This window comes from Diorhabda carinulata, chromosome 10 (genome assembly GCF_026250575.1).
Source record: "Diorhabda carinulata isolate Delta chromosome 10, icDioCari1.1, whole genome shotgun sequence".
Lineage (NCBI taxonomy): Eukaryota > Metazoa > Arthropoda > Insecta > Coleoptera > Chrysomelidae > Diorhabda > Diorhabda carinulata.
The window spans coordinates 7,941,962-7,966,757 of record NC_079469.1 but is presented as its reverse complement, the minus strand read 5'-3'; the positions used below and the strand labels follow the sequence as shown (position 1 = coordinate 7,966,757).

Below are 24,796 nucleotides of genomic sequence, written 5' to 3'. Positions count from 1 at the left end.
ATTCAATAAATTTTACCAAGCAACGCTAATGCCTAGCAGGAATATTTCGAAGAAATTGTGTACATTCAACTTCGGCCAGTAGAAATGCATTTATGTTTACGATTCGATGTTTTCATTCGTAAACTTGATATTGGAAGAACTATACTATATATGGCAACGTCGAATATTGAACCAGGGAAATTTAAACTTTTCAAGCATAATTGAACTGGAAATCGAATTTATTCCTCGAGCATAATAATTTTGAAGGGACCATAATTTCCACTTTGTGAATAAAGTTTTTTAACAGGAAATTAATTGAAATATTCTTCAAATACCAAATTGATCATAACTCCTTAATTTTTTTTTCAGATACGCCGTTACAAGGAAACTGTGTTGTATGTCAGGCCCAATTGGGTCCGCAACTCCATTCCAGGCCGTTGGGTCCCAGTCAGGCATCATTATACGGTCTTCGTGAAGATCAAGTGCCGCCCAATTCAAGAGTATGCAACACCTGTCGCTGCAAATCTGTTCGATCTCGTTACACCCATTGTCCTTTGCCTTCTTGTCCAAATTCTCGTGGTAGAGTGAAACGATTACGATCATTTCCAGAAAGATTACAAGAACTACCTGCAGATGTCAGAGATCCACTGTTCGCAGAATTTCGAATTCCCAGTGGAGTGACTAAATGTTGCTCAGCTTGCTATAGTAGGATTCAACGTAGGCTGGGTCCAGTGGAAGATTGGTCTGAAGAAGAATTTAATAAGCTTAAGGCAGCTCTTACTGAATTGGGTTCGAATTGGCAACTACTCGGAGAACGATTGAACAAACCACCACAAAAAGTTAAGATGTATGTTGCCGCAAATCGAAAAAAACTTAAGGGTTGCCTAGGTGAAGATCGAAAACCAGCTTTATCCACAGACGAAGAGAGCGGTTCGAGTACATCGAGTTGCGAGGAAACTTTGATGGATGGCGATAGACATTCGAGTGATACGGCCAGCGCCGCCGAAAGTCCTCCTGTACAGGGCTCGAATGAAAATACAGCAAAGAAAGTAGATTATGATTCTAGCGCAACAGAAACTGCAGATGAAGCTCAAACGCCGGATCATTATCAGGGAGCGGCAACTATAACACCAGTTCCAAATGATACACAACCGTTAAGTGTAAAAGATCTCGTTTTGAATGTGATAGAAATTTCTTTAATGAAAAATACAGGTCAGCAACAAAATTCTTCAAATCCTCCTACTAGCGGTATGGCTCCGACAATTTCTTCTATTTTGAATAACGATTCCAATGAAGTGACGATAGTTAGCGAATATAATCTCAATAATATGAATAATCAACAGAGGCAACAAATTCAACAACGGTCAGATTTGAATTTGGCAAAATTAGTTACTCCTCTCATAGGTGCTACGATAACACCGGTATCCGGACCTATACAACCCCAGCCCCAACCAGAACCTATGCAGTCATCTAGAGACGACTTGATAGTCTTACAAGTTCCAGATGGTAGGGAACCGGAAACTTTAGATTTAAGCATAAAGAAACCTAGAGAACCACCTCCATCTGTTCACAGTAAACACCAACCTCAACCACAGCAACAAATGCACCGTTCCGATCCATACATGTATCATCAGGAAAGAAAAAGTCCCGCGTTCACTATTAGGTCTCAACCTAAACTATCCAGTCCCAAACCTGCTAATCCAAAATCGGGTTCAATTACACTTGGAACACCAATAATGTCCCAACCACGTTATGATGTATTACGTCAAATTCCAGAATCCAAAATGGGATCGATAACACAAGGAACACCCGTTATCCCGCACAATATGCAAGAGAAACGAGTTTACGATTATTTTAATAAGAGAGGTCCGGTGCCGCCACAACAGACTCCGAGCCAGCAAATACCGTATCCAGGGCAGTACAGACAAGCCTATAACGTCGAGCAACAGTTGAGTTCTAGACAAATAATTATAAATGATTACATTACGTCTCAACAAATGTTGGGTAGAAGAAACGAAAAGACTCAGTATTACTCTCCTAATTCTCCTCATCGGACTCCCCCTCCTCCTCCTCCTTCTCAGCCTAATCAACAACAGAGACAAGGTGTTATACAGCGACACACTAGGCCACAGTATATTCAACCAGGTCACGAAGCTTTGTCTTCTTTGGTTGATGTTGCGGTTCAGCAACCATCTCTTCCAGTACCCAGTGCACACGAAGGACTTGGTAAGACTATGGCTGACAACATTCTTGAACAGCCGCATAGGTATCAAATTATTCAACAACATCAACAACAACAACAACAACAACAACAACAGTTGAGGCAGCAGCAACAGAGAATGGATGAACAAAGGAGGGTTGCATATCAGCATCATCAACAACAACAGCAGCAACAACAACACCACCACCACCAACAACAACAACACCAACAACAACAGCAGCAGCACCAACAACAACAGCAACAAAGCAGACAACAGACACGTCCTGATAATAGTACTTTAACAGCAGCTAGTTTGATTGATGCTATAATAACACATCAAATAAATCAGACCGCCGAGGGAGGTCGAGAAATTGTTCCAAATACAAGAGAGCAAAGAGCAGGAGATTTACTTTTTCAGAAGTTCCATAGAGGTGAACCACCTCCACAGCAAGTACAGGATAATGGCGAAAGGCCCCCATCTGTTATAAGTGTTGATCTCGATGGAGATTCAATCAATAAGAATCTTACTGTGAAAGAACTAACAGATTCTGTCATTAGTCACGATTTTAATGCGAGACAGCCATATTATCATCTACAAGATAATATGAACGAACAGTGGAAACGAAGGATCCAGCAACATCCAATTCATAATGATGATAAACGATCACAGACTCCTCTACAAGACGAAAGACAAATAATTAGAATCGCTCAACCACAACAAAAATATATTGAAAGGGTGGAGCCAGTGTCGCCTCCCGAAAATAACCATTGGCCCGAACCGAATTTCCGAAGGTATCCACAAAATCAACCGCATATATCTCCTTTTGATTATGTTAAGAACAGAATTGTGCAAGTAATGAGAACGGAGGACGACAATAAAAAGGACCTTCAAGAGGGATCGCATTCCCAAGAGAAAGAACGAAGTGACAGTCCAGGCGATATGGTTATAGATGAAGAAAAACATGAAAATGATTTCAATCAGCCACAACAACAAGTACCTCAACAGCAAAGTGGTTTTTATTCTTATGTCCACAAAGATACCACTGCCAAAGATAGTTCGCGGAATAATGAACCTAAACCTCTACTAAGTTCGCAATATGATCCGCTATCTGATGAGGATTAACATTTGAAGATATCTGTGGTGTTTTAGACTACGTATTTAATTAGGCCCATTTTGGATTTTACTACATGGACCTCTTTTAAAGTTTCTTATTGTATATGTAAATATTTGAGTAAGTGAAATTTTAGGATATGTTTAATGTTATTTACACTTCAAATCGGCCCTTTATTCATTCAGGTATTATAAGTATTTTTTTGTTTTGGGGTAATTGAATTATTTTTTACTGAATATTTCGAGATTGACCTTCTAAAATCATTTCAGACAGTGCCTACAGTTGTTTTCATTTTTATTTTTTATTTTTTAGTAAACTTTTCTGAAAGTAATTCTTTTTTTCCTTTTCATATGTGAATTTTGTGAATATTGTAATTAAAAACTTGGAGTAATGAAGCGATGAAAGAGTTTGTGAAAAATGACAAGAAATCAATCTGAAAATGTACAGTAAATATGGTAAACAGTGTGTATTGATCTAATATGGACTATCCTCGAAACTGTGTTGATACATTTAAAAATAATAATTCATATAGTTTTCAATTATATTTACGGATGAAAACAAATAATTTGACGAAATTAAATGCAAATCATTTGATAGAAGGCTGTTAATGTTGATAAGAAATCACAAAACTACGATGTAATGAAACGCTCAATTTACCTCGACTTTGGTTCAATCTTAGTATAATTCAATATTTACCTCACCCTGTATTATTATCCTAAAGTGATCGAAATACACATTTTAATCATTTTTTTTTAATTTGGTATACACAGCAGTGTTAAATAGGTTTGGCACAACTTTAGTGCTAAAAGATATAATTTTTTGTTTTTGAAGAAAAATATGCGATATTTAAAATTGATCAACTCTATATTTTCTCAAATTTCAAAATTCCAGACAACATACGTTTTCTCATTTTCCATGAAAAGCTCCAATAATATTTCAGTTAAATTGTATATAAAGGTTCTTCTGAAAAATTTTTTTAAATCTTGGTGTGCTTTTTCTCCATTTCCACATACAATTTATATAATGTGTCTGAACACCGTATCAAAAATTCAAATAATATTTTTTTCATGTACATCTGCTGGAATCATTTCTTCTATATAATAATATTAGAAGTTACCCTTTTTATCTGTAACATTTCTTTTTGACGTCAAATTTTCTACAAGATAAACAGAAAGCTCTTTGGTTATGATTACACTATATACAAAACACATTCATATTCATAGTCATACTTTTGGTAATGTATTTTTTCAAATCTTTTTATTCACAGAGGCATTAACATATAAATATACTTATGTAGAAATTCATTACATTGTATAAATCATGAACTTTGATTATTAGATATTGATTGAACCTCTCATGATATAATTTTGATCTATTGTCAGCCTGTAATGTGAACAATTATATGTTTGAAAATGTGACATTATATGTTTCAATATATTTGAGTCACAATAAAAACATTTTCATGATTTAGTATACGTTTTGCAGTTAATCATTACAGTTTCGTGTTTACCTGAGATCCATATTGGATGATATGTACACATATAATTTGCTTTATTAATATTTGATAAAGGGTCTGAATGTAGCGTCCAAGATTAGTAATTTTTTTTTTTAATATTGTAACTTGTAGATACATATATAATAATTTTATTAACTGAACACGAAACCAGACTTTTAAGAAATGATGTACATATTATGTGAAAATAAAATCGTGAGTGTTAAGGCGATCTACTTTATAGAGATATGATAACGTTTAAATTATTTTTGATTGGTTTTTATGCAATTGTGTCCAGTTTTTTGCATTTCCAATGTTTGTCATTTATTTTTTTATTTTTTTATGAATGATTAGCTCTATGTCGAAGTGAGTTTTAAAAATTTGCACTAGTGCAATTCACCTTTCCGCTATTATTTTTTAACTTGTACATTTTTTTTCTGTAATGTGTACATGTTGGTTCTTATTTTAAATATATTTTTGGGAATGTAAATAACTAAAGTATAAGTATAAATATTTATAGAAATATAAGGAATCCCATTGTAAATATTTGTGAATTTTTTTAATTTTTCTGTTTCAAAATGTAATTTAAGTCTTTACGCTTTTGGCGTCTAAAAATAGACGAACTGATCATTTTTCTACACTATAAAAGAAATGCTTCCAGAATATGTACACTGTCAATTTTTTTAGTTCGTAATTTTCAGATAATGACTTGTTATTTTGTTGAAATAAATGAATATCAGTTGGATTTTTTTATGAGTAATACACCTATCTTCAGTCAGAAAAAACTAGTATCATTAGAACTACCCATATTTAATATTAAGAAACTGCATTATAATTTTTTTAGTAGATGATGATCTCAAAAGCTTAAACAAAAAATCGTAGAGAAGGCGTAGCAGGACAATTAAAGATTATTTCAGCCCCTAAGAAAACACTATGGTAATAAGCTTCTTGAAATTGTTTCACAGAAGCAGCAAATGTTCATTATATTAGTTTATTGGTTGCTAAGTAAATTCTAAGCTAATCACTATTCTGAGTTTGGTACAAATGATCACCGTTAGAAGTAAATAATTTTAAATATTGTGATTATTTTATATTAAATAAATATAAGTATCTGCGGTATATTGATAACATTTTGTTGAAAATGGAAAAATATTTGACAATGTGAGAAATTTATTTTTTCTCCCACAGGAATGAAAAGTTCTATATTGATCCCTGGTGTGCCTGTCAAAAGCGAGCTATTCTTTCCTGGCAAGAGCTTCATTTGGATTCCTGTATCGTAGCAACTTAGTTGTCGAGATATTTATTATCGATGACAGTTTTTATCTTTCATTGTTATTTAGAAAATAAATTTTGATGATTGAAGTGATAGTAAATCAGAAGAACAAGAAAAATTTAGAAGATGGAAGACAAGGCTCTGATCTACTCCATACCAAATCCAAAGCGCAATTCGAAAAACGATATAGGATTTGATTTCATGGAAACAAAAGTAAAATTCATTTTTTTCAAAACTATAATTAAAATAAATGTAATTATGGTAATATGATATTTTATATACCGAGGAAAGAAAAAATAGTATACGCCCCATGGGAGAAAAATCACGGACGACGATCACTTTTTTCGATCACGATCATGTCAAGGGTATATTAATAATAAACAGAGTTCTATATAAACAGTTTTAATTTCACAACATTTATTTATATCTTACAGACAATATGGTAGAATTTTAGATACATTGACTATAAAAATTAAATACAGGTCGATATATTACATTAATTAATTACATTTAGAAAAGCCTATTTACATTTATTATTAGCCTAACCCTATTAAACAATATTTACGAAGACATGATCTCTATTTTTAAAGTTTCTATAATTCAAACTATGTGATCATTTTATGTTTATTACAAGTAGATATTTTTGAAAACATATATGTAGCAGAAATATAGCATCGATGTCGGGTATATAATTTGTCTGTAGATTTTTTTATCAAGTTTAATGTAAAAAAAATTAGCTGTACCAGAAGAGGTCTCCAAATTAGATTAAATTGTAACAAGAGAAAATTCGATGTAACCGTGAATCAAATTTCATTTAAAATATAAAATGTAATGTAGTAATGGGTATTATGAATTGTCTAGGTATACAACATTTCCATCTTTGATTTTAAACCGAAACAGTTTATACACTTGACTGAAAAAAACATGAAATTGTTTATTGTGCACATTCAAAAATTGGTTTATACTGGTAGCTCCACGATTGCGTCAAAGTACCTAATACAAAGAATGGCGAAATCAAAAATGTGAAAATAATTTTTCTTGACAAATATATATATTACTAATGCCATAATATTAATATTTATTCAATAAAACCTACTTGTTTTATTAAATAATTGAATTAAATATATGATGAATATTAATTTGGTTTATAACATTAACTTTGCGTGTTTTTTGCAAACTTTCAATCTAACGAATCCTAATGTAGTTTATTAACTTACAATATCTGTTCTACTAGCTCACTTTCTCAGTTAAGTATGTGGGTATATACCTTGGGTAATATAAATGTCTTCAGTCTTATCACAATGTCTACAAATAACAAATTATAATCTTGGGATACCTATCTATAAATAAAACAGTTAAAGGTATAACAAAAATAAATCATTAATATGCATCAAACGTACTCCACTAATGCGTTATCGATATCACCAGGTTCCTCTTTTCTGCAGAAAGTCATTGATATGGTTCTGCAGATGTTCACTGCTACTCAGGTAAACGACGGATCTTTTCCTAGATTGTTGGAGGTACTAGAACGGCTCACATTTGATAATCTAAAAAATATAGACAGACAATTCGATAATAGCTAGTAAATTAACTCAATTACGATTTTATACCAGCTATAGGTGTTTTCAATGATACTACAGTTTATTATTAGTTACTTGTATGCCAGTAGCAACTATATTGTGAATAAATAAATTTTTGTTTACATCTTCAATTTCTAGGAAGGTATTGAGCAGGTAAGAGATTAAAATGTATCAATAGGCCAACTAAACCATTTAAATACCTTAATTTTGATTAGAAAAAACTTTCATAGTAAAAGTAGTTCATTAAGACTATATTACAACTATTGCAAACATATATCGGAGTCATTGAAAAGACCTTCAATCACCGTGTTTCAAACTAATCGTTTCGGATTAATTTCAAGTCTTGACCATTTATTGATTGTATAATAACCATGATGATAGATCCTACCTTCTTGAATCAATAGCAGACATCTTTTCTATTTTAGGAGACAGTGGTTTGTGATTGGATAAGTATTTATTTACTGAGTCATCAGAACTGTAGGTTTCTTGTTCACTGGAAATAAAAAAATAATCCTTTACATGCAATTACAAGTAAGCGTAACTTCACACAATTCTTGAAACCATATCTACCTCCTGCCATTAGCTCACCACTATATGAAATTTATATCTCTCACCTATCAGAATTATCTGAAATTGTATCCTCCAAATCTCCTTGAATGGCGGACTGCAAGTCTTCGATTCTCTTCAGGGCTAATCTTAAGTCGGTCCTAGCAGTCGAACACTCAGCTTCCAGCAATTCGCACCGTTTCTCTAGTTCTTTTTTCTTGATGATCACTTCAGATTCTTTAGCTAAACTTTTATTCAACTCTTCTTTAATTTCCCTAAAATAAAATTCCATTAATCAAATAATAATGAGATTATATTGCTATTCTTATTTGGAACTCCCTTACCGTAATTGTCGTTGATGTTTTCTTATCTGATCTTGAGCTTGTTGTTCTTTTACTTTAGCATTCGTCACATCATTTTGTAGCTTTTCAACAGCTTCTTTTAATCTGCTAATCTGTACTTCCAATCTTGATCTGGTGGTTTGTTCTAATTCTAGTTTTGATTCTAATTCTTTAACCTTCAATTCAGACCTAAAACATATTCAATTATGTAATTAATTACATTACAATATCCAAAATTTTAACAGTACCTTCTTACTAGTAGATTTGATGAAGATTCTCCCATACTTTCCACAGATTCTAATTTGGTGGTAAGTTCTGCTAACTGTTCTTTCAAATGATTTCGTTCTATTTCTAATTCTGAAACTAATGATACCTGTTCTTGTAATGCCATTTGATCCAAAGACATTTGCTGTACAGTGCCCTTGAATTTTTTCAATACTTCTGCTAATTCTTCTTCGTTTTCTTCCAATTGTGTTTGTAAGTCACCCTTTTCTCTAAGTAAAGCATTTGCGCGTTCTTCCGCATCTTGTTTCTGTTTATGAGCTTCTTCTAGAAGAGATTGCGTTTCTAAAAGATCCGTTTCTAAGCTCTGTTTCGCTTTAACGGCAACTGCCCTAGCACATTCCAAGTCTTCTAACTGATTCCTTAATTGGCGGATTGTAGCTTTTCCTGAAAAAAAAAAAAATAACTTAGTCTACTATTTTAATTGAATTAATAGTAAAATGAATTTTTATTATAGAGGTCTTACCTGCAGTTTCACTTTTCTGCCTTTCGAGCTGAGCTTGTGTATCTCTAAGTAAAGCCTTTGTTCTCTTCAAGTCCCTCCTGAGTCGTTGTAAAAGAGCTTCGTCTCCAGCTCTATCGTGTCTTTCTAGTTCTGCAGCTGCTGCTAGTCTTCTCTCTAATTCGTGTTTCTCCCTTAATAACAATGTACGTTCCTCATGTTCATTTTCTAATTGCTGTTCCAAAGCTAAAATATATAGAAGATTTTACAATTAGACAATTGTTTCGTGTAAAAAAATATTCGATAAGGTGACATTCTGAAATTCTAAGTACCAGTTTAATCTTTGGTGATGAACCTGAGTATTATAATTATCCAACTAGAGATATTTGTTACCTTTAACTTTTTTGTGGGCGTTACATCGAACTTCCTCGAGTTCTTCATCTCTCATTTGGGCTTCTTTTTTAGCTTCTTTCCTCATGGATTCCAAAGTCATTTCTAACCTGAGTTTGGCTTGTTCCAACAATTGAACTTGTCCAGCAAGTTCATCAAGTTCTTCTTCCTGATCTTGAAGTCTTCTTTCGCAATCTATTTTCTGTTTTCTTAAAACAGTGACTTCTTCTTCAGTCTTACCACTACAAGTTACTTCATCGAATTCGCGTTGTAGAGCTAGAAGTCTTTCTTCTTTAAGTTCCAGCTCAAGTTTTATATCCTGCATAAATAATAATTATCAATACCCAAAGTATTATTTTCTTTTTGTGTATTATTAAATTAATTAATGACAAAATTAATTCACTTACTGCAAGTGTACTTTCAATGGCATATTTTTCGGCCATGCATATTTCTTTTTCTCTTGCAAATCGGTCTCTAGCTTGTTTTTCTTTTTTTAACTCGTCTTGCAACATCTGCGTTTCGGAATCGAATTTCCTTTGTTTCTTTTCTAATAAATTATTTCTTCCGTTCTGTTCTTCCAGTAACAGCTTAAGGTCGTTCATTTCTCCGTTTAATTTTTGAACTTTTCGTTTCCATTGGCCTACGACTTGTCGTTGTTCCTCTACTTCTTCGTATGCGTCTGCCAACTATAAGAAAACGTGTAATAAATCAAGCTTTTAATGAATGAAAATGAAATGGAAAAGTTTTGAACACGTTTGTTTTTAATTGTATACAGAGTTCATGTACCGCAGTCTTAGTACTCTGTTCGTTATTCTGCATTAGCAGAAAACAAATAAATTGTGGTAAGTTTCTGATCTTCTGTATAAGAGGATGGTATCAGAAGTACCTGGCCTGACCTAGAGATGGCGGTAGTTGCTTGAAAAATATTACTGAATTAGAAAGTATAAAATCTATACAGCATATGTTTTATGGTTAAAGACGTTACGGTAATAAGTATTTGTTTGGCAGCCATCAATAGTCAACATCAGCCATCAACATTTTCAGTGAATAAACATGGAAAAAATTGGTTATCGTTATATGATGCAATACTTTTATTTAAATGTCCCTAGACTAACCAATATAAAAGTTGAACTAAATTCTACTCTGCGTGAGACTGCTTCTTCGTTATTAACAGTAAAATATCGGGTAGCAGAGTTTAAACGAGGCCGTACGATCTGTTAGGACCAGCATCGCAGTGGTTGACCAAATGAGGTGACGACTCCAGAAAACAGAGTCATGAACATGTTTTCATCGAGTGTTTGATAATGTTCCACAGACATAAAGTCAAATTTTTGCGCCGTTTCATAACCATGGATCAATCGTGGGTCCATCATTTCGCATCCAAAACAAAATAACCAATCAGAAAAATGGACTGAAAACAAAGAACCGGCTTCCAAGTAGGTAAAGACCAAAGATATTTTATTTTATAATATTTTTTGTTTTCTTTGTTAGGTACTTCTGGGACCATCCTATTATAAAATAAACCCCTTATTTCCTATCAATTTAAGTAATTGCAGTGAGATGAGTATAAAAACGATTTTTAATATAGTGTCACCAAACAAATAAAAAACAATACTTACTTTCTTTTCCAATTGTTTCTTCAATCCAATAAGCTGTTCCAAGTCATCTTCATGTTGTTGTTGTAATCTTCTCTTCGTAAATTCGAGCTCTTTGATTGCCCTTTCGTATCTTTGTTTATAGACCCCTCCATCGCCGTCTCCATCTTCATCCTCTTCCGAAATTCCATTTAGATCCGATCTAGCGTATAACAGTTCGATTTCTAGTCGTTCCGAAGATTGTTGTAGCTCTTTATTTTTATTTTGTACTTCAGATAGTTCTTTTTCTAATTTGAGACGTTCGGAGGTTTCAGCGTCTAATCTCTCAGCTGCTAGTGTGGCAGTTGAATGCTCTTCTGCAAGATCCGCCGTCATTTCAGACAACTGAAACACAAATAAAATAACGTTGAAGATAATTAGTTGATGTAAAAAAATCAGGATAATTGTGTTAAGCTTTTTACTTCGGAATGTCCAAAGTATAGATTATTATAATACTGCAGAACGATCAATACACAAGAAACAATTTAATATTGTACAATACTAATTTCGAATATGAAAATATATTTTAAAAATCGATAAGAAATAAATCATCATTTGATATTCACAGAAGTTTGCAGAAATGTTGGTGTAAAACGGTGTACAGGGATATTCAATATTAATGTCCCGAGTGCATGTCAAATTGTCGATAATTTAATTTTCTCGAGTGCGCGAATGCGCACAAGAGGAAATTATGAGACAATTTGACATGCACGAGAGGGCATTTTGGCAGACTATTTCCTAAGAAAAATTTAATTTAAAATAAACTTAATTCTGTGTTTAAAATTTGTTATTCTTTAAATTATACCGTAGTTGACGATCATCATATTGGCATTGAATTGGTATCTACGGTAACTTATTGACAACAGTTTTGTTCGTGAAAAAATATTTCAAAATGAGTTTACATCCTAGACGAAAATTTGGCACTAGTGCAAATTATCGATAATTTGCACTAGTGCAGTATTATCGCTGAAATTTGATCGTTGCTAGGTAAACATAAAATATTACAGCTTTTTGGTTGGCTTAAATTTTTCGAAGGAAATAGTCTTCAAAATACATAACAAATAAACCCTTTTTCTTCATATCATTGCCTCTGCTCAGTTGGGAGGTTGTCACTCCATCTTTTCCTAGGTCTTCCAAGGCTTCTTGGTCCTGTTGGTGATTTGTCCCTTGACATTTTCACAATTCGTTCTTCCGTCATGCGGTCAATGTGCTAATTCCATTTTATCTTTCTATCCAGTACCCAGTCATTGATGTTTTCACTTCTTTCTCTATCCATTAGTGTTTTTCCCATTATTCTTCGAACTATTTTCATTTCTGTAGTCTCCAATATCTGTTTCGTTTTAGAGGTCTCAGGTTGGGTCTCCGCTGCATAGGATAATATAGGTCTGATTGCGGTCTTGTATATGCGGGCTTTTGCTTCAGTTCGAATGTATTTATTTCGCCAGATTGTGTCATTTAGGTATGATGCTGCTCTTGAGGCTCTTGTAGCTTGGTTTCTTACTTCCGTCTCCACGTCCCCGTGTCCAGATATTTCGATTCCCAGATATTTAAATTACATTTCCTGGTGTATTATTTTGTTATCCACCACAAGCTTACACCTGATCGGTGTCTTGGAAGTAACCATTGATTTTGTCTTCGCCGCTGATATTATCATTTTGAACTTTTTTGCTGTTTTGTTAAATTGGTACAGTAGCCTTTGCAGATCGTCCTCGTTCTCCGCCAACAGTACCGCATCGTCTGCATAGCACAGGATTTTCACCTCTTTATTTCCTTTATTTTGTATCCTCTTAGTTTGCGTACTTGTTTTATGATTTCATCCATCACTATGTTAAATAGGAGCGGGCTGAGAGAGTTCCCTTGCCTAATGCCCCTATTTGCAGGTATTTGTGGGTGATCAATGTCCTTCGTGAAAAATTGGACTACAAGTTTCAAAAGAGATAAATTTTGTGTCAAATTGGGTTAAAACGAGTATCTGAAGCACTGAATATTTCATACGAACGCGTTCATCATATAGTTCACGTCAATTTGGACACGAGAAAATTGCTGCACAATGGATCCCCAAATGTTTTAATGTTGACCAGAAGCTTGTAAGGGTAGAAGCATCGCGTTCGATCTGTGCTCAATTTGAAAACGATGTAGACTTCTTTAACCGAATTGTTACTATGGGTACATTTCTACGATCCAGCAACAAAGCAACAATCGATGGAACGGCGACACTCTGGTTCTCCAAGACCTAAGAAGTTTCGTGTCCAAAAATCTGCTGGAAAAGTTCTTACTTCAGTTTTTTGGGATTGCCATGGAGAAATCATGATTGATGTTTTGGATAAGGGTAGAACAATAACTGAAGATTACTATTCGATATTTCTGACGTGGTAAATTTTCTTCCAACGAGTAGGTAATAAAAACGAGGAGGTCTGGTTGGCAGAGCAAGAAGAAACATTTTTTTTGAAAGGTCTAGAGACGTGGCAGGTTCGCTGCAATAAATGACATTGAAATTTTGTTTGGTTCTATAGTAGGCTAAGAATTTTTCAATATATCCTCGTAGTGTGTAATTTTGGTATGTACTGCTACACTGTAAAAAAGATGTGGTTGCAATAAGCTCAAAAAATTCCACAGAGCATACTAAAGCATTTAAATGTTTGTATGTATTGTGTGAATATTACGACGTGAGTAATACTAAATTAATTATAGTAGCTGTCGGTTTGCTACGACATCTTTAATATGGATTAATCTTGAAGCATATTGGAATTTTTTTTAACCTTAAATATAGAAAAAAACCTTACTTTGTAAATTTCAATGTTATCTATTATTTTTTGCAATTAATTCTTGTGTAGATGTCTCGGCAATAATATTGAATTGCAAAGAACCAATGGGCTTTGGCTAGAAGATATTTTTGGCAGATGAGGCTATGGCAATTAAATAAAACGTAAACAACTGAACTTGTTTTGGAATGTCTGAAAAATCAAAGTACTACTACAACTAATGCTGGAAGATTACAAGCAGATGATATATTGTTGATTGTTGATCTTACTTACCTAATAAGAACTACTATTTTTGGATTGATAATGATATAATAGAACAGATTACACATATACTAGTTAAAATCACATTCTTCTCGATTTTAAAATAGATTTGTTTAATTATAACTATAAATTATAGAATCCTGTCCGGTCAAACTCATTTAACGAGCGCTTTTGTAAACAAATAGCTTCAAATTTTAAATTATTATTAATTTAATCGACCGTTAAAACGTTATCAATCGACCAACTTTATCAATATGCAAATCGAAATTAAGCTGATACAAAACAGTATTCCAAACATTTTTTCAACTTACCCTTGGAAGTATTACATCACAATTAATAAATATTATACAACTACTAGTGTAAGTCACCATCTTTTACATTAGTTTGGGGTAATGTTCAGCTTTAATTCTAAACCAATTTCGGAAGTATACTGTTTGATAAAATATTCGTGGAATATTCGATAATATACCTCATTAAATAATAATAATAATGACATTTATCTTTTAATTATTATCACAAATCATTAGAGTGTACTTATTAGAGTATATTCTATTCATTTCCAAGAATTGGAAATGTAACCAGTATTAGAATATATAGAAGATATAAAAAGACTATATGAAGAAGAGGATGTTGAAAACAATCGCTTATTTATTAATTATCCACAAAAAATATTCACACATTTAGATTTACCTCGTCGATTTCCGCTTCAGTTGCATCATCTGATTCTCTAGTAACCGAAGATCTGGTGACACTATTTGCTCTACTAAAATACTGGAAACCTTTAATCATAATATTTGTAGCACTTCTTGATTTACCAATTTGTTTTGACCTACTTCTTTTCATTCTCAAACTATGTTGCTCATCCTCTTTATGTCCCTTACTTTTCCATTCGTCCATTACGTGATCAGTTCTCGATAAAAAATCTGATATTTTGTTAGATAAAGCATTAGAAGCTGTTTGATTATCTTGAAAAGCGGGAATAGGTTTCACGTTCTGCTTTAATTTTCCTTTACAACCAAGAACGAACGTTAAGTTGGCATCAAATACTATAGGAGTATCTTCCTTGTCGTCTAAATCGAGATCTCTGTTTCCAGGATCGTAAGCTTGTGGATAGATCCTTCTCGGAATTCCATAACTGCTTGATCTGTTCGAACGGAAACTACTTACACTGTAGTTGCTTGGAGTGGGACTAGGTGATCTCGTTGTACTGTTTTCTCTAGACGGACTATCAGAAAGCACCGTTAGACTTCTTAGTGGCCTAGTTTGAAACATAACCGGTCTTCTATCGCTAGGTACATCTAAACCTGCCGAATAAGCTCTTCTAATATTTGTATACTTTCTGGGACTTGATAAGGTTGATGGTGATGGTGGTAAGCCTCTTAAAGGATTCATGTTAAATGTTGAGTTGGCAATGGAGGAGTTGTAGCCATTGTAAGATGTCGATGGATAAAAAGAGTCCATTTTTCTAGACGGTAGCAATATGAATGGTTGATGGTGTCTTTTCGTTTTTATTTAGCAATTTTGAATATATTTTTTTTTGATTTACACATCTTTATTGCAACAGTAATTCAAAAGAAATAGCTAGAAAATTCAGTATTATTGTTTGATCAATAGTTATCGAATGGACATATTTCAACTAAATAAACTTTTAAAACAAACTATACAGGAAACGAAAAAAGATATGATGTGATTAAGATTCATTAAGATATTTTGTGAAATTCTTCGTTACGGTACAAAATAATAAATTGGTTCGAATTTCAGTAGTAGTATGTCAAAAGTTAAATATCTGTTTACTAATTATATTTTTAGTTCCAAAATTATATAATGAGGATAGATTTTAGAATGTCAGTTCAATATAGATTCTATTGTGTGTTATTTATTGAAAATTCAAGGTCAAATTAATTGAATTTTTCTTTATGGTATTCTGGATCAAACTTTACGCACTAATAAGAAATATTCTAATATAGGATTTGATATTATTATTCAATATGAATATTGAATTAATAAAATTTTGGTATCGTTTATATCGATTTGTGGCTTGGTGCATTGTTTTAATGAAACAGCACTTTTTTCTTCTTAAACTGGGACAGTTTTTATACAATTTCGTCCTGTAGTAACGTTACGTAATAGTCGCTAAACTCTGTTGTGAAATGATGGAACCATGTTTCATCAATTGTCTCATATCGAACCAAAAATTAGGGTTTATGACGATTAAATCCACACAGTGCTCTGTAATCATGTCGTTATTATTTTTGGTTGATTGAGAGCTCGGGCGCACCCATTGTGAATAGAGTTTTCGCACACATAAATATTCATTCCCAATATGTCGAACACATTCCTTTAATATTTTTGGAGTCTCAATCAGCTTCAGTTTACTGTTATCCGAAATTATTTTGGAGACTTTGAGGCGTCCATTACATCCATTTCGCCTCGATTAAACTTGAACAACTTCTCAATTGTAAATTACTTGGGACATATTCCAAATATGTTTATCAAGCTAAGCTCTGGCTTCAATAATATTTTTTGCCAAAAAGCGTTGCGTTATTAAAAAAGAAACATTTTTTATCCATTTTTTCAAACTAACAAAAGTTGCTTTAGTTGAAATTTTATAACTCACAAACTAATAGTAGCAGTCAAATTTGAAGACTAGAGCTAACTGAACATTATATGGACTTCATACTGGTAGCGCCATCTATTTGCCACTTCACCTAATAGCAATTTTAGCAAAATACAAAGTACAAAATACAAAGGTATCTTCTACATGCATAATACGAAAAAGTTCCAGCTGAATACATGTTTAGAAAATGTGTGAGATGATACACAATTGATAGGTTCAGGTTTGACTGATAGAATTCATGACGAATCAGATTTTTATTTTTCTTTCCTTTTATATACCATGTTAAAACGACCGCCAAGTTTTGGGCGCAATCCCTTGAATAGTTTGTTTTATAATTTTTTTAAGGTAAACAACTTCTGAGTGCTTTCCAACAATAGAAAAAACCCATTCCAGGTGTTAATTAAGGATTTTAATTAAAAAGAAGGCTTGAAAAAAGTTTATGTTTATTTCCAATTTCTTGTCGCGTTTTTTCACAATAGAACAAAAACAATGAATCCATGATTCAGAGAGCTGACAAAATCAAACGGGTTTATAGTGTAGGCAGTGACCATAGACTAAATCTGGATTCACTAAGTACTCCGTAAAGATTCTCTATAAACATGTCACCATATCCATCATATTCTCCAGTTCTGAATTCCAGCGATTACATTTTTAGACATAAAAAAAATTTCCTACTGAAGAAATATCATTCAAATGAGAAAAAAATTGCTAAAGAGAAGTCTATTTTGAGACCAAATAAAAATAAGCATTGGACGGATTGTACTTCTCTAGAAAACAAATTTTCTCTTTACCACCCATGGAACTATTGATCATTAGTTGATTTTTTGAGGTTTTTATAAATATACAGATTCCTTTGAACTTATTCTTATTATATTTTGGAGCCGATCCTTCCTAGTATTATTTCCTCATATCTTGTTCGGTAATCTATTATTATCGATTATACCGATATAGTTCTTTTTAAAATATTTTCTACTTGTTATTATTTATTAAGTATCACGCATATAAATATTCATTTGCTGTTACGATATATTCGCTCTCTTTAGGTGACACGTTCTCCGTACATTTAATTTTCAAGGTATCAAAAACTTTTGCGAAAATAACTTTAATCGGTATGCTCATTTTTTTTACAACTGGTTCAGAAACTCGGTTTAAACATCAATTTAAAAAATTAAACGACTACAATCAACAGCAGCAAATCTTGGCATGTAATTTCTTCATTTTTATATAGTGTATGAATCAAGTTTAAAGATATAAATAATGAATGTATGGTGCAATAAACTCAAAATCTGTATAAAACTCGAAAATAAAATTTGTGACGTAAATGTTTGTTAATGAAAGCATGCCTAAAAATGATTATAGAAAAAAAAAACAAAATTTTAAATTGTGTTACAGATATAATGAGTAATGGACATTACTGAACATTAGTAGTTAAATTTCGTTTTATTCATTCTTATTCTACTATTTTAATAATTGATCACAAAATTTCAAAAAACCACATTCATCTCGTGACACCAATCTAAAAATGCATAGATACCGTAATTCCTAAACTTATTTCTTTTAAATACCTTTTAATTTTAGTCGAGAACAATGATAAATTTATTTGGTTCTAATCATAAATATTTATTTGAAATTGATATAAAAAAGAATTCGATAAACAGTGACATACGTTGCAATAAATTTGTGTAATCAAAAAATATATAATTAAAATGTCAAGCAAAACAATACAACACAAAAATATTGGTTACTACTTTTCGGAGTGCCACATAATTACGTTTAGACACAAATTAAAAAAAAAAACACTAAACTATAATAAAACTACGAAAAACCAAAAAGAAAAATGACCGGTTAACCGGCTGCGTAAAGAGCTAGGCAACCACTACAGGAATATGTGTTTAAATTATTTTCGAGAGCAACATGTAGCTAAAGATATCCAGATTACTACAGTGGCGTGAACGTTACAAAATATCTATGTATTTAAATTTCTGCCACATAATTAACTTCCAATAAAATGTAAAATACACTAAAATTTCTGCCAACGAATACGTCGTAACGGACAACTACAAATAACCAATAATGATAATTCTAAACATCGTCATTAAAATTGTTCTCGAAATTGTATTTCGGTTTTTAGAATCGTATTGGAAGCAACAGCTATAAATAGAATGCCTATACAATCAGAAAATATATAAAATGATTATTTTATTCGAACCAAAACACGGAGGCTGATGGAAAACTTAATTATTTATCAAAAGAATGAATAGTAAAAGTATAAAAGGACGAGATATCAATTTTCGAATAGAATAAATCACATTATAATTCTACAAATCAGAAGAAATGTATAAACATTATGTCATTAACTGTGAGACTAAAGAATATCCACTAGACAGATTACAGAGAAATAATAAAACTGCGTTAAGAGAACACATCTAAAAAAATAATTGATGTTTAATATAGAAGTTAAGGCCGCTATGCAATGCAAGATGCAATATTTCTTTATTAAAAACGTGCGCAGATGAAATTCATCTGACCGTTTCGTGCAAAATCTCGCACTTGCAGCATTATCGATTTTGTACACTTTTTATTGTGTGAAGTTCGCGTAACAACCAACCTGTCCATAGGGCTCCAAAAACAAGGCAGCGGCAGATATCATGTTTGCCAGTTATTCACAGACTTTTTTCTTGTTTACTTCACTTAACTTTGTTATTTTCATCTTTAAACTGCCAACAAAATGTTGAATAAAGTTTGAGGTTAGGAATTTGTTAAATTTACTTATGGAATTTTCTCTAGGGGCAGCTATAATGCAGTGGTAAGAAACTGGCATAATTTCAAAAGACGTGAAATATTAATCTATGAAATATTTTGACTTTTGAAAAAATTGCATGCAAGTTGTCTTGCTCTACGTCAGGCGACCTTTAAGAAAGAATTCATTGTAGGCACTCTTACTGTGAAGAATTAGTAATAACTAAGGTTGATTTTGGGAATATACAACGCATTAAGACAAATGTAAACTACAGGGTGCGGCAGCATAGCTTTCTTTTTTTATTCGGTAGGTAGATGTAGCGGAGAGCTCGTCTCGTGAGAGAGGCGAAACTATAGTTTGTTCAGTCACGTTGGAACAATGGGAAATACGCGTTTTCCCTTGAGGCCTCCTCTCAATAGAATATAACCCAACGCGACTTTCAGAATCTCTTTATTTTAGCCCCGTTTGCCGTTGTTCCGTACCGCAAATCGATTGTTGAAACAAATGCAAGTGTGATCAAACTAAGATCTAGAATTTTGAGGCAGAAAGAGCTTCATTGTTGACATCACCACGGCGCACTGCGCTCAAACGTGTATCTGCTCTAGGAGTTTCTGATCGTTCTGCGAGGAGAATTGCTCCCTACAATTCCATACATTCAAGATAGCGACATTGCAGGATCTTTCAGAACGTGATTACAATTCTCGGAGAAACGCGTGTGAGGTTTTTCTTAAGAGCGCTATTTTTTTTTTATAATGATTAAGCACATTTCTATTTGTGTGTGTTTATGAATAAACAACACATACGTTACTGAGCTTACACAAATTCTCGAGAATGACACGACAGACTTTTGATTCATTTAAAGTTATAGTGAGGTTTGCAATTTGTTCAGCTGCAATTATTGGATCCTTGGTTCTTTGAAGACAATGAAGTCGCGGTGTCACTGAATTCGGGCAAGTATGTTAACGTCTTACAGAATGCTAGATGTCTTGTACTTGGGGGACATTTGGTTTAACAAAACATCGCAACTGTGTAAAAGATCAATGGCTGTATTAAGAGAATACTCAGAACGCGTTATTTCAATTTTTCGATTTGTCTCATTGTGATTTTTTCTATGTGTTTTTTCTCGAATCCTTGAGTTGATATGAACTATCCAATGACCCTTGTTTTAAGGAACAATATTCAGGAAGAATTTTGAAAACATAACCAGTTCTAGTTTCAAAGATTCGTAACAAACGTTAGAAATCGTTTCATTCAATATTTCAAACTTTAAGTATGTACGATCTGGCGCCCAGCGACAACCATTTGTTCCTGCATTTGAAGAAGTGGTTAACAAATCAGGCGGCAGAATTTTATGAGGAGGGTATTCAAAAACTGGTGCCACATTATGACAAGTGCCTCAATATTCACGGAAATTATGTAGAAAAGTAGATTAAGGTACAGGCTTTCATGTAAAAATAAAATTATTGCGATATCCTTGCACTTCTTTTTTTAATTCCAAAACGGTACTTACTTAGAAAATATACCTCGTACCTAACCAAATAAAAACTTTCTCATTCATACAGTGAGCTCAAGTTTTGAAAAAAGGAAGTTATGCTGCAACGTCCTGTATATAAACGTTTTCTATCGTGAAAAATTCCGCTGTTTGATGATTTGAAAAATTTCTACTTAATATTTTGATAATTACTAAATACATAATATTGGTCTCATTAACTTTAAAATGAGAATTTGATATAGTCTTAATAAATTACTGTGTATATACAAACATATTATAAAATTTTATTTTTAGAGTTTACGAAAATCGACAAGTTGCGTTTTTGAAAAAACTTCCTATGTAACGTCACTGAATGTCCCGAAATTAGACCAATTCATTATGAAATTTGTTGTTGGCAGCATAAATGAATCGAAATGCATCAACTTTTTTTACGATTTTCAATGTTCCGGCTAGTAGTCATTTGAGAAAGTAAACAAGTTTATTGTATCGTTTTAACAAATTCTGGCACTTTAACTGATTTAAACACATCATTTTGGCAAGGAATATTCATGTGTTAGAATCTAGTGGGTCAATTCTGATCAGAAAATTAATATATTACATAACGAGAGGAGCAATAAAAGTGCGAGTGTCAATGTTGTGAACAAGACGCCAACCGAGTGGCACAGATTTTACTTTTTATCGAGTTATATGTAAGCTACTTTCCAGATAAATTGCATCTTATTTTTGTAGAAATTGTCATTCCATTTTACACAAAATGAGTTGAAACTTGGTCCCATATAAAACATGCGGATGGAAATCTCTAAATACCAAAATCAACACTTAGTTTCCTCACAAATGGATACCTATTTATCAATTCTATAAATCGTTTTAATAACATAAATTTTTTCTGATAATAGCATGTTTTCAACCACATGTTAATGGATACTCAATATAGCCAACAACCGTTGGCCTTTTGATCACTGTTAATTTAGATAGGATTGGAAGTTCTTTGGGTATTGGTACAAGGTAGTGTTAAATTGGCATTTTTCATTTTTACCTACAATTTAGACACCATTGAATTTGCCTTGAATGAGATATCAAAATAAAACACGTATTGAAACATATTAAATAATTGGTTTCGCTTCTATTCAATAGACGATTATGTTTCCAGGCTTTATCAATGATTTCAAAAACCGACATGTAAATAGAATTGAGGTTATGTTTAATTTGTAAAAAAGGAGAGTATGTAAGAAGGTAAATAACCATCAATTAATGTCGGAACGCATAGGAATAGAGACGCTAAAATAAGGAATTGCTTTCCCGGTAAACCTAACTACAGACACAAATTTTCTGAGCAAAAATAATGGCCACTATTGGGTGGAAAAATCAAAAGACGGAAAAGGGCAAATCGTTCAGTTGATACGTATTGCGGCCCATGATTCATTGGCCTCATATAGTAAATACGAGTGCGTTCTCAAAAATTTTTATGCACGCGTCAGCGACAAGTTTCAACAAGTTATAAATGAAGTTTGAGCTTGCTACTTCTATTATAAAATAGCTCGTACGTCCACTCACTCAATCTAGGATGACATTATGTGTGTGCTCTAAATATGTTTTGAGATCATAGTAATAGTACTAAAGTCATAAGGGCACCGAAAAAGCTACGTAAGTTGCGTGAATGATATTCATTGATTCGTAATCGTTATGCAGCTTCTAAAAACGAATGAAATATATCTTTAGACTAGGATGAAAGAGATCACATGTCAAAGAGAAACGAATTCGTTAATATTAGAACAAATACCAAAACTCACATCAAAATACTAGTGAGTCTGTTATCGTAGGATTGTAAGCTTGATATAGATATGAAATTGATGTTATTAAGAGAGGAATCCTCTTGCACAGTATGGATTATGTCTACATGGATAGTTCAACAATGGAATTATTTAAGAAAATCGATATCTTAAGATAATTGGGTATTAAATTTTTTTTAATTTCGATTTAATAACATATATTATCAAATACCAATATAAAAAAAACAAACAAAAACGGCTATGGCACTCTACCAAGAATTTTTAATTTAGATGATTCGGAAGATTTGACTAGACAGTTAATTGAAATAATTTTGGAGGTAGAGAAGCAGTAGTCAGATAAGTGAACATAAATCTGATGGGTACGTATTTGACAAAGGCATTTACATTTAACAGAATCAGTTGATGTTAGACGCCAAATTATCCTTTATCTAATCGCGTCTTATGCAAGCAGGGTTTGAAAAAAAAATAATATAAAAAATTTTGGCACTTTTCCACATTGGAAGCTGTTTTAAAATTCATTCTAATTGCAGACGTGAAGTTTATGTATTTCGTTACAGTTAAGATGCGATGTCTTATAGTTACAGGCGATATATTTGAACCTATTTAAAAAAAATGTTATTTATATACATGGAAGTACTTATAGACGTAAAGGGAAAGAACGATATCAAACAAATGGAGTCTGAATAAATGAACTTGAAGCAAAACCTAAAAGATCGGATCAAGAATCTTTACAACGATTAAAATGGACAAAATCATTGACTATTTTAACTCGCATTTGAAATGCCGTGTGTAAATAGTGAACTTAGTCCCTTGTCATACTTGTCAGTCTAAACGGCAGCCGCTTACTCGGATATAAGTTTCACACATACACAATTTTTGTGCGGTTTCTTAGGGACCTCCGAGGATACGAGGACAAGTTTTTTACTTATTTAGAGAGTCATTTCTACCTTATACACGCTTTATACGAGTAAGATGTCTTGTCTCACAGAGCTTGTATCATCAAGTCGATTTCCATTTGATAACACACAACGGAATTAACAAAATTAAGTCTGCAGAAAAATACAGAAAAAGAACATTTTTTTGAAAATCGCACCTCCCCCCATTTTCTAACCGGGAGCGCTTAAATATTTGGAAAATTGTAGAGGCTATTATAGTGTTGTTTATATGTGCAAAGGCGGTTGATGTAGGATTGTTAGTTAAATCAAATTCAAAGTTTGCAGTGCATTTTTTTGTCGGCCTCAAGTTTGATTATAATTTCTAAAAAAGTTAATATCGTACATTATAAAACGTATACTTCGGTTTGATCAGTTTTTTGGAAACGTTCTATTCGAGATAGAGACTTCGTTTTGGTTCAAGAACACTCGCTGAAACACCTTCTTTCTTTTGAGTTTTTGAACACTTAAATCGGTTGAGTTGGGGAGGAGCTAGGCGCGGACATTCAATGTGGAGTTATGGATTTTTGTAGGTTTTTGGCATACACACGTTCTATCCTCAATATATCAGGTTTTATTCGAGATAGAAACTTCGTTTTGGTTTAAGAACACTCGCTGAAACACCTTCTTTCTTTTGAGTTTTTGAACACTTAAATCGGTTGAGTTGGAGAGGAGCTAGGCGCGGACATTCAATGTGGAGTTATGGATTTTTGTAGGTTTTTGGCATACACACGTTCTATCCTCAATATATCAGGTTTTATTCGAGATAGAAACTTCGTTTTGGTTTAAGAACACTCGCTGAAACACCTTCTTTCTTTTGAGTTTTTGAACACTTAAATCGGTTGAGTTGGGGAGGAGCTAGGCGCGGACATTCAATGTGGAGTTATGGATTTTTGTAGGTTTTTCGCAATTTTTCTACATTCAAAGATCT

The 24,796-nt window shown here is 32.8% G+C and overlaps 2 protein-coding genes across 14 annotated transcripts in view; one reads left to right on the top strand and one right to left on the bottom strand.

The window, feature by feature from the left end:
- LOC130898412 (uncharacterized) overlaps positions 1 to 5,528 on the top strand; it is a 179,947-nt gene extending 174,419 nt beyond the window's left edge. For both annotated transcript variants that reach the window (XM_057807699.1, XM_057807700.1), the window contains one exon: positions 349 to 5,528. In XM_057807699.1, the coding sequence (XP_057663682.1) occupies positions 349 to 3,302 (2,954 nt within the window). In that variant the 3' untranslated portion in view covers positions 3,303 to 5,528. The remainder of the gene's footprint in view (positions 1 to 348) is intronic.
- Positions 5,529 to 6,442: 914 nt separating this feature from the next.
- LOC130898410 (unconventional myosin-XVIIIa) overlaps positions 6,443 to 24,796 on the bottom strand; it is a 166,759-nt gene continuing 148,405 nt past the window's right edge. For 4 of the 12 annotated variants that reach the window (XM_057807686.1, XM_057807687.1, XM_057807688.1 and 1 more), the window contains 9 exons: positions 11,257 to 11,616; positions 10,045 to 10,323; positions 9,641 to 9,956; positions 9,272 to 9,493; positions 8,772 to 9,192; positions 8,527 to 8,712; positions 8,251 to 8,457; positions 8,025 to 8,129; positions 6,443 to 7,603 (listed from right to left, as the gene is read on the bottom strand). In XM_057807686.1, the coding sequence (XP_057663669.1) occupies positions 7,540 to 7,603; positions 8,025 to 8,129; positions 8,251 to 8,457; positions 8,527 to 8,712; positions 8,772 to 9,192; positions 9,272 to 9,493; positions 9,641 to 9,956; positions 10,045 to 10,323; positions 11,257 to 11,616 (2,160 nt within the window). In that variant the 3' untranslated portion in view covers positions 6,443 to 7,539. Of the gene's footprint in view, positions 7,604 to 8,024; positions 8,130 to 8,250; positions 8,458 to 8,526; positions 8,713 to 8,771; positions 9,193 to 9,271; positions 9,494 to 9,640; positions 9,957 to 10,044; positions 10,324 to 11,256; positions 11,617 to 14,984; positions 15,876 to 18,476; positions 18,815 to 24,796 lie in introns of those variants that run through there. The other 8 variants (XM_057807698.1, XM_057807694.1, XM_057807690.1 and 5 more) reach the window with 8 other exon arrangements.